Raw genomic sequence first — 10641 nt, 5'->3', positions numbered from 1 at the left:
CCTCGGTTTACTAGGTTTATTTTTAGGAAAAATGTTAGACGTGTCATTTAGCATGTGAATCCCATAAAATAGCTTTCCAAAATATGAAATAATTAATGCATTCGTTAAGCAAGTTGTTTTTCATCCATATTAGTGGATGTCCAATGAACACTTGTTAGAAAATCTCTTAATTTAATTAATTTATGAAATCATTCTCAACCGCTACGATTGTTAATGTCTATATCGTGTCCACATTCATTATCTCAATGTCTACATTCATTATGGCTTATGTCCTCATTCTTTGCATTAATATTAGACCATTGATGAAGATTGACATCCCTAAATTGTATGGTTACCTTCGATAGATTAGCCTTTCCAATTTTTGCTCACCTTACAAATATAAGCATTTTATAATTTATATACTTTTTGTTTATGTTTTAATACTTGTATTCTTAAGATATACTTTGTATATCGCTTCTTCCTAATCTCTATTTTTTATTTTGTCCAAAACTTTAATACAGTTACCAGCGAACCATACAGAATACATAAAGGTGCACATTTAAAACTACAAAATACCGGTATAAAGTTTTAACAATTATTAGAAAATGCTATCAACCTAAAAGAAACTCATAATTGGCCAGGTGTTTGTTATCATAAAGTGGAAATCTTTTAGTTAATTATTCGCTTTAATGTATTATAAGCGAAATGAGATCAAATATCTAGTAATTTAAACTTCATTTTCGAATATTGAAATCGGAAATAGAGCAAATTTAAGTGATTTTTCTATATGCTTAACAAAAAAAAAAAGTGGAGCCAATTCGAGTAATAGCTTGTTGAAGGATGACTTTAAAGAGTTTAACTGACTCGGTGCTCACACAAAGCATGCAATTAGTCTAGTGAAGAAGTGAGCTACTTTAGATACTCAAAAGGCTTTTAGAAGATTAAAATTTGAACAGTAAATGATGTGATATTCATCTAAACCTACTTGTATATGTATATAAAAAAAAATTTACATTGATGGTGTATAAAAAGTAATCACATTTTGATAACATTTGGTAAGAGATTAAAGTTCATCTGATCAAGAACCTGAATCTTTGCTATAGCTTTAACCCAATCATTCAGAAATTCAACTGTTAAAAGCAAGCGCCTCACTATGATCTTTCGCAACGTGTAAACCCTCCAAACGCTGAACAACTTCCTTCATGTTTGGCGGTTTGTCCCATTGAATACAGCGCATTGCTAGATCTGTAATTTTTGGTCCGTCCCGCTTATCAAAATTAGGATCATTCTCAAAGGTTGCATTAACAAGTGAACCTTGTGGCTTTCTAGTGAGGAATGACTTCTTTGGCATATAAGCTTCCCGAGCCCAGAGATCCACTGAAGTCTCGCCTGGCCTTTCCTTGTCTGCAACTCTTTTGGCTATTAAACTCACAAGTATAACACCATATCCATAGACATCACAATCTAGACACGTCTCTGAACCTGTCAAGCAATTCCAGGGAATTTCGGAAAGGAAGACAAGAAACATTTTATTTCAGTGGATTGAATTGGCAAGCATTCGGCAGCAGGACGAGATGAGACTTGTAACCAAAATGAAGATAACGTATTTAACTAGTCAATTCGTCAGAAACAATCCTCAGAACAGGGTTTGCGTACCAGCATTAGACGATTGTCTAAGAACAGCTCCCCTTAGCCTCCTTTTCCACAAACTAGACATATCACTCACAACACCATCACTCAGTGGTACAAATTCAAATAGCAGGGGGTTATAGTCCTAACACCAAATGATGAACGATAACGGTGAAAGTTTGAGAAACATGCATAAAAAATGTGAAAGCACAACAAATATTGCACAACAGACACACAAATAAGAACCTGATCAATCATTACTTGGGTCGCATCAATCTTACGAACCAAATATTCTGCACCATTGTCGGTCAAAAACTCTAGCAAGCGAGCAAATCCTAGAGCAACCTTAATTCTTTGTAGCCAACCGAAGTCATCTGGAATAACAAAGTCATTAAGATGGGGGGAGGGCAGCTGCAATCCCAAACAGTTTACTTCTTCTACCTCAACAACAGTTAAGACGTTTTGGAAGCTAAAGAAACAAGTCAGAAAAAATAAATTTGGAACACTAGCTCATATACATTTTGTATGAAAGAGATGCCAATTTCTATGGGAGGGAATTTAAGTTAACGGAACCAGCAAATCATCTCTAACACTGGATCAGTAAGTACCTTGAACCAGCAGATTTTGCAGTATATCCCGCGGATTCAGGTCGTAAACAACTCCCAGAGGCTCTTCCTGGTCACTATACCCTATCAAATTCACCAAATTGGGATGACTCCTCATTCTTGGCTGCTGCAAGACACGTACTTCGTCCTACATCCAAAAAATGAATTTTTCCAATTACAGAAAAATGGGAAATGCAGAGGAAGCTCGAAAAAAAAGGGCTGCAAAGACTAAATGGACAACAACAGGATATCAGGAAACAAACCTTCAATCTGGAGCACTTATCAATTCCATCGATGTACAAACTTTTTTGGTTCTTCCATATCTTCACAATCACCTCCTTTGTCTGTCCTACCTCTGGGACATTGATGATCTTGCCTCGAAATAACATACCAAACATTGTTTGACCCAAAAAATTTTCTTCGCTAAATCCGGCTGTATAGTGATTCAACTGTTCATTTGTGAGTTCCAAAAGGTCAGATTTCCCAGCCTCTGCCATCTCTGTCATCTGCATATATCCAACTCAACAAGTCAAATATGGTGCTAGTCGGCAGCAAGAATGGCGGCATTCATACATGTCTCTTACCAAAATGAAAAACTCCAACCATTATATTGTACCACACTAGGTACAGTTCGGTATCAAAATATCCCAGGATAAAAAAGATCCCGGAAACAAATTCTTGTCCCAAAAAGTTAGTTTCTTTTTTTTATTTTCCTGTCAACGCAATATGAAAATCTCAACTTGGGCCCACTAATTCATTTTCTTTTTCTTTTTCTTTCCATCAATGGATATAACACATGAAACATTCTCAATCTATCAAAAGTAATTTCACAATAAACTAGTCACATATTCATAAAAGAACATGCATTAATTCTAACAAAGAAACATGACTGCATATGCCAAAAGAAATCAAACAAAGATAATATAGCAATCACGCAAACACCTCCATTCAACCGGTTGTTGTGAGAAGTACAACCATGTTGAACTATTTTGTTATATTAAACAGCCATGAGAAGTATATAAATGCTAGCACAACCAAGAGGTACTCCAAAATGGAAAAAAAATCTGCATTGCATATTCTAATGCAATAATTTTCAACAATTAAGTTTCTTTCTATCCACTGTGAGAGCATTAGCTTATCACTCGTGATAAAGGATCAGTTCCAAGCTTTTCTTTCATTTATCTAAATTTGAGTTCTAACTGAGGACATGCAACCAACATGAGAAAACAACTAATTTAAAATCAGAATAGCTATAAACACATAAAACACAACTGCAGGTGGCCGGCTTACAAGATTAGAGGTTCTGAATGCCTAATTTTTTTTAAAAGTTAATTCTCATGATATGATCATCACAAACATAAAAACATTCCTATAGCAATTAGAAGTGATACCAATAACCAAAAACTTCTCTTTTCTATGATAGTCAATCATTACTCAACTTGAAGTCTGTGAATCCTTTTACGCGCAATAAAGTGATCTGTTTGCGCGTTCACAGTTTGGTTGCACGGCCAATAGTGTTGAAATCTTAAGAATCCACTTTGAAAAGAAAGTATATTGGCTTCCTTAAGTTTTTAAATGGAGGCAGCCCCCAATCTTTGGGGTTGAAATCCAGTAGGGAACTCAGAACCTGATCAGCAATTTCATGATATAAGTTGTCCAACCTAGGATTAGGAACCATAACAACAGACATCCCAGCATTTTTAGCTTTTACGACCAACAAAAAAAAAAATCACAGCTTATTCAGAAACCATAATTTCTTCTATAATGCATCTATGAATGCATATTGTCTGCACATTCTTTAGAATACCAGCCCTTGTCTGTGTATTAAAAACTTGCAGAATTACCAACTAACCAAATGGAAACACCAATACGAATGGAAAATCTTACTTGAATGTTGGTGTTGCTCGACTGTTAATCAAACCTAAAAAAAACAGCATAAGATTTCTGTTAGTTATTAACAATTTGCTTGAATTAAAAAAAAAAAAGCAATGAGAAGTAAGGTTAGAAGGATTAACACATATGATGATGGCTAAGATTTGAGAGGGTGTAGGTTATCGCAGCAACGCAGAGGGATGGGAAAATTGCTATGCATCAAAGGGATGGAGGGAGAGAGAACAATCCAGTTTTCTTATTTCCTATGCTCTAAGTGTTCTTATCACTGATCCTCACGCAAAAAAAAAAAAGTGTACAATTTAGGGGAATTGACACGTAAACAGAAATTGACCCAAAATTAATCCAAACAAGTATTGATACGTAAGCCTAAAAAAGATCAAAAACAGTAAAAAGAACAACGAGGGTGGGAAATAAACGAGGGTTTTGACTAGGACAAAAAAGTTTTTTACTGTTTTTTCTCACCCTCTGCCCCACTCTAGGGTTTTGATTAGGACAAAAAAAGATAAACGAGGGTGAGACCCCTGGGCTAGCTGTAGACGGTGGTAGGCCGGAGATGGGGAAGAAGAGAGTGGAGAAGAGGCGTCAAGAGGAAACCCACCTTCAAAAAAATGTCGACGGTGAAGAGCGAACAGGAGGAGGGAAAATAGGACTACAGCAGCCGCCTGTCTTGAGTAAGAGAAAATTCAAAATTTATGATGAATTTCAAAAAATTTCTACAAAGGGGGCATTTTTAGTATGGAATTCTGTCCAAGGGATCTTCGCATTCAACAAATGCGAACTCCTGAATGCGAAGTCACTCTGAATATTTAGACCCGCAAAGTCCCAAAAAAAAAAAGAAAAAGAAAACCAGACCTCACAAATTTGGTATTTGCTCAAAAGAGTGGAACTTTGAAAGGAACTTGTGTGGAAGCCATTTTGCTAAATGTGAGCTGTAAAAAAAATATATTTTTTAAAGTTAGTGCTAAATGCGAAGTCGCATTTTCATTTCTGCAAGGAACTTGAAGAAAACGTGACTTATCAAAACGCAACTTTTGCTAAGTTGCATTTTCTCCACTTGCATTGCTAAGTCGTGTTTTCTTCACTTTCCTTGCTAAGTCGCGATTAGCACTCCAATCAAGGCTAATTTGGTTCGGGCTTAGTCTTGATTGATTATTTTATCTACAAGGACTATATTCTATTTTGAATAATTAAATTTTGTAGTATTGTCGTACAACTTTTTATGTTCAAATTATAGATTTTTTTCACAAATCTATAATTAAAAACAAAAAAGGATTTATTCCTCTATGATGAATGTCAATTCGAAAACAAAAATGATTGTGAGCTCCTAAATCGGATTCCCATGCTATCTAAGTAAATCCCTATTGTTAAGCAAGTTATTGTCTATCTAGGCATACTTAGATAGCATGGGAAGTGGTTGAATTTAAAAGGGATTTACAACACGCACGAATCCGATTATGGGATTAGGTCATATTAGTACTCAGTACGTGAAATTCAAGATTAATGGATGATAACCTAAAAATTCATTCTCCATAATTTTATAAAATAAAAAGCAAAACCCACACTCAACAGAAAAACAAAAACAATTTGCTTGAATTTATAAAAAAAAAATGATGAGCTTGAATTTATTAATATTAAAAAATCAAAAGGTTTCAAATCTCGCATATGTTAAATGCGAGGTCTCTGAAGCAATTGTTTTTTTTTTAGATTTTTGCAAAATTAGAAATTCAATAATAAATCGCATTCGGCAAATGCGAATGACGTGCGCGGGGTATACATATACAATTAACTCATTCACAATCAAGTTTTACATTTATAAACTCCTAAATACCCCACACGCGATCTATCGCAAGTATACGAATCGTGAGCGAGTATAGGGTATTAAGGGTCAATCACATAGGGAAGATTGCAATTACTGGTGATTTTCGAACTCCTTTATTATCTAGACAACCATAAATATAAAAGTAATGAAAATTAACACTAGAAAACTCCTAGAGATACGGAATTCCTTACTACTCTTGCAAGTGAAATTACCAGTTAAGTGAATGCTATTATCTTGACTAGTTGTGACGTAATTTCCTAATGTATGTGAAACCTACTCTCGTAGTTAATCAACTATACTTGTAATTAAGCCATACCTACTCTCGTGGTTATGAAATTAACTACAAGTTCATTTCTTCTATGAAATTACATGAAACAAGTCACTTAAACCACATAGGTGCACCTTTACTTTCGTGAGTGAACTCCCTATGTTTATCACTTCCTTGAATTAGTGTTAAATTTCAATTCTCATTGCAAATTTAACACCTTAGATAATCACAATTAATGGCCAGTTAATTATGATTAGAATATCAAAAGTGATAAATAACTTGTTCAAAATAATATCACTAAATAACCAAATAAACATCACTAACAAAATATAGAAAGTTCATCCATACTCTAGGCATTAACTTTAGAAATACATAATAAACATAAAATCTAAAACTTGTATATTAACCATACTTAAGAATCTAATACAAAAGATAAAGAGTCGAAGAAGAGATAACCCATGTCACTTGAGTTTCAACTCCTCCTTCTTCATCTCTATCTTCATCCTAATCTAGCTAATATACAAGAAGGATGAACTAACTAGCTAAACTATCCTACACTAAGGAAATGGAAGAACTACATTTTTGTGGTAATTCTTGCACTCTCCAAGCTCCTGCAAAAATTGCTAGCCCCAGAGAATATGACTAGCCTCAGTTTTTATCCTAAAATTCTGATATCTTCCCTTCACCTACCGTATTTTTCTTCTCCCCTTTGATTCTCTAAATCTGGTGTTAACCAAGTCAACAAAACAAAGTTCCAGCCTCTTGATTCCATCGTATATTTTTGACTTGACAATAAGCTATTTTTCTTCCTTTGTGCATCAAAAATATGTGTAGCCTACGTTTTCTCTCCAACTCTAGCTGGAAAGTAGTGTGAAGATGAGAAAAATGGCTGAGCAAATTGCAGAAATTCGGCTGCCATACGCGTTTTCACTTTTAACCTCATTTCAACTGCAATTTTCTCTATGATAGCCACCGAACTGGCTGTTATGCAAAACACAAAAATTATAGCCCTTTGAATTACCGTTTCAATGCTTCAAGAAGCATCTAATTTGGAGATCGTTGGACAGAGATATGGTCGAAATACCATAGACTGGTCAATTCTGGGCTTCAACTTTCGACCATCCAGATAAGTTTCTGTGTTTCGACTTTTTGACCAAGAAAATGACTGAATTGGACTTTGATATCTCATACCAAATGTAGATATATCTCTTAGTTTCAAAATGATACCAAGATCACCTCGATCCGATCATTGTATCTCGAGATATAGCCGAAATACCAAGATATGTCGAAACTGTCTTTACTTGAATTCCCTCAATTGAATGTTTTGTACTTCATGCCTTCTTTAAACCACTTCAATTCATCAATTATCATCCAATTTTCTTCTGAATTCACTCCAACTGATGATTGAGTCCTTAAACCTACAAAAACATGAAGTTCTTTCCGTTAAAATCTATATAAATGCAATTTTTGCCAATTAAACCGCAATATAGATATCTTGACCAAAACCCTAGTTAATTAACTATAAAACTAGATAAAACACACCAAAACTAACTAATAAAACATACTAAAAATACGTAAAATATCCACTTATCAGCGAACTACCTATTCTTAGAAACCCCAACACAAACAACCCCTCAAATAGAAAACTTTTTTTTTTCATAATAGTTTTAGAATTTTCTCTCTTGAGTATAGAGTCTATAGACAACAACGTTGTTATTCATCTTCACAACAATGTTGCTAGTAGGAACACATTAAAAGAGGAAGAGGACTAAAGAAACCTAATATTTACCCATCCAAAAGGAAGTTACTGCCTACAAAAAGAAGGAGAAAAACTTGTGTACCTGACGATGAGAAAACAAAAACTTTCCAATCTTGTGTCTGCATATATGGTTTGATTGACAATATTGCGGACGTAATTATGTCATTTGTGTTTGACAAAGAGAGATGATTAGTTACGAATCAACAATCCTATTTTTTTGTTATTTATACTGACTATGCATCTTCACCTTTAAGCATGTCAATGGATAAGGTCTTAATTGGATTCCTTTGATCAGATCCAAAATCATTTAATTTAGTTAGACTCGGACCCAGATTCAAACCCTTTTAGGTCTGAAAAAAATAAGTCCATATCCAAACCTTTATAGATCTGGGTATCCAATGGATATCCATGAGTATTTTTTGAACATACTAAAGTAAAAATATATTTAAAATATATAGAGTTCGTAAATAATATAAATACCATCCAATTTTTATTTTCAAATAATAAAATTAACATTCAACAAGTTGAATGCAATATTGTGAATTCAAAGAAAGAATTATTATTAACTACTTCTATATATTTTCAAAGATTCAACTGCATCCATATCCAATATTTCATTTGTTTGCCTTAACCTTTTCTTTTTTTCTTGAAAAAGTTTGTACCAATTACAATGACAACTAGAATTAGTTTTTTTTTTTAAAAAAAAACAATCATAACATATATAAATATTTAGTCTTATTAAAAAAATATAATTTTTTACCTCTTTTTCTTATTTAAACCTCAATGTTGGTAGATGTCTCGCAATCCAGCATTAAAATAATAAATGAGATAAAAGTCATTTGACTAAGGATCGATGACAAATAAATAATAAAATAAGAAAATTTACAAAAACTTCATTTTTTTAATTCAATCCAATCATCAGTAGTCACGAATATTTCAACCATATCTAGAAGCAATTTGACACAAATCTTATCAATCACCCAACTACTAATATACTAAATACAGATTCTGATACCATAAAATCTGACTGTATTCGATCCAATAGCCATAAAATATTTTATTATTTTATAAATTTACTAAATATATATTATTTAATTAAATATATAAGGGTTTGGGTAAGATCTGGTATGGATCTAGATTTGGATATGGATTTCAGAAAACCAGACCCTATCTAGACCCACGACTCTTTCACAGGGTCTGGATCTAGGTACACTACAACAAAAATGACCTTTAACGGCATTTAAAGGTGTCAGATAGATAATTTTAATTGACACTTTACCTTTCCTCACACCTTGAACGAGTGTTGTCCCTTCCAATGTGGGGATAGGCTCGTAGCATTCAAATATGTCAGGAAAACTATGCTATTATAGCATCCCATCTGCCAACAAAAATCTTTTTTCTTGACAATCGAAAGTGTCAGGATATTGTCGATGCTGTTGAGCTATGCTGACACTTTTAACTGCTAGGAGTGTTTTTTCTTTTTTCTTTTTTTTATAAAGAAGAAACCTAGTTGTGCTTCCTGCTGTATATTCCGTCAATCAAATACCCAAAGGACTTGTAAAATTATCCCAAAGAACAGAATGCATGTAGTAATTTAAAAACAAAAGTCAATGCTCAAATATCCTTCAACAACAAAAGTAACCAAGTAAAAGGGTTCAAAAGAATTGCAAACTAACATGAAAAGCATTGCCATCTAATAAACAAAAGAAACTAAATGAGAGAATCAGCACTAAGTCTATAAGAACTTGCAGTAAGAGTTGTCCAAGGGAATTTCTGCTTTTTGCATTGCTTGGTCCAAGGGAATGCTTTTGGGCCCAAAATTTCAATAACTAACGAGGAAGAACTCTTGAATGTTTTAACTTCCTGAATTCCTTGCTTTGGGTTCTCTGATCCCAAGGGTGATGAAGGTGTAACTAGCTGAGAAATTGTTCCAGATGCAATTGAATTAGGTATGGTGACACCAGTTTTTTCTTTACCAACATCCATAGCATTGCCAATTTCCAAGTCACTTCTTTTACCAGATATAAGTTCTGGAGATGTCCTTATTTCAGGCAAAGCTCTAGCGCTCTCTGGTGCCAGTTTTCAGTAGAAGATGAACTTTTATTTGTAGCAGATGTTTCTTGATTTTCTCTCCCTTCACGCAAAGGTTCAGATGCACATCTTAAGCTTATGTCATCCTCCAACTCCAGGGAATCCTGCAAGATACAATCCCATAATCAGGCGCAGAAGAATAAGAAATAAATGCAAATCTAATTTTTCAGAGCTATTTACTTTTTTCCTCTCCTCTTTTGCAGGAGCAGGAACACAAAGTGAATTGCTCTGGGACCAATCCTCCAACTTATGGTTATCTTCATTGCCCTGCTGCAACTTTAAGGAATCTGTATGTTCCAGGCTTTTAAGAGCTTGTCCACAAAGCATATCCATTGTCAATCTAGCAGGTCTCTTCTCCCTTGTAGTAATGAGTTTGGACTCCGCAGATTTCTCTTTTGGGGTCATCTTTTGCAACCGGACGTGGCCAGGTTTGTCTTGTCCAATGACTTAAGCAAATATGTCATTTTGGCCAACTGAGTCGTCAGTTTCTGGTGGAAGTTTAGCTTGTTTTTCTTTCATTTTACTTTAAAAGAAAAGCAAAATGTAGTTATTATTAGTTTCGGCATGACTTAAGTAACATACAAATGCTCTTAGTTCA

General features: G+C 34.2%; 1 protein-coding gene across 8 annotated transcripts; it reads right to left on the bottom strand.

Moving 5' to 3' along the window:
* Positions 1 to 926: 926 nt before the first annotated feature.
* LOC113729611 (probable serine/threonine-protein kinase PBL10) lies at positions 927 to 5027 on the bottom strand. Of its 8 annotated transcripts, none has more exons than XM_072075554.1 (8): positions 4705 to 5026; positions 4101 to 4134; positions 3653 to 3840; positions 2477 to 2719; positions 2217 to 2361; positions 1855 to 1982; positions 1636 to 1753; positions 927 to 1461 (listed from the first exon to the last, which is right to left on the bottom strand). In XM_072075554.1, the coding sequence occupies exons 4-8, from the start codon at positions 2717 to 2719 to the stop codon at positions 1106 to 1108; spliced, it is 990 nt and encodes a 329-aa protein (XP_071931655.1). In that variant the 5' UTR covers positions 3653 to 3840; positions 4101 to 4134; positions 4705 to 5026; the 3' UTR covers positions 927 to 1105. The 8 variants fall into 8 exon arrangements, with proteins under 8 accessions (XP_071931655.1, XP_071931659.1, XP_071931657.1 ...); XM_072075558.1 differs by having other exon boundaries at positions 4101 to 4121; XM_072075556.1 differs by lacking the exon at positions 4705 to 5026 and adding an exon at positions 4229 to 4682.
* Positions 5028 to 10641: the final 5614 nt, after the last annotated feature.

The sequence above is a fragment of the Coffea arabica genome, chromosome 2c (genome assembly GCF_036785885.1).
Source record: "Coffea arabica cultivar ET-39 chromosome 2c, Coffea Arabica ET-39 HiFi, whole genome shotgun sequence".
In the NCBI taxonomy this organism is placed as follows: Eukaryota; Viridiplantae; Streptophyta; class Magnoliopsida; order Gentianales; family Rubiaceae; genus Coffea; species Coffea arabica.
Note: the sequence above shows the minus strand (reverse complement) of the source record. Positions and strands in the feature narration are given on the sequence as shown.

Bases quoted from the DNA above. Each gene is read 5' to 3' on its own strand.
- LOC113729611 (XM_072075554.1), bottom strand. From the start codon at position 2,719: ATGACAGAGATGGCAGAGGCTGGGAAATCTGACCTTTTGGAACTCACA. The intron at 2,362-2,476 runs GTTTGTTTCCTG...TTTTGGATGTAG, and splicing joins ATAAGTGCTCCAGATTGAAG to GACGAAGTACGTGTCTTGCA. The intron at 1,462-1,635 runs GTACGCAAACCC...ATTGCTTGACAG, and splicing joins TAGACAATCGTCTAATGCTG to GTTCAGAGACGTGTCTAGAT.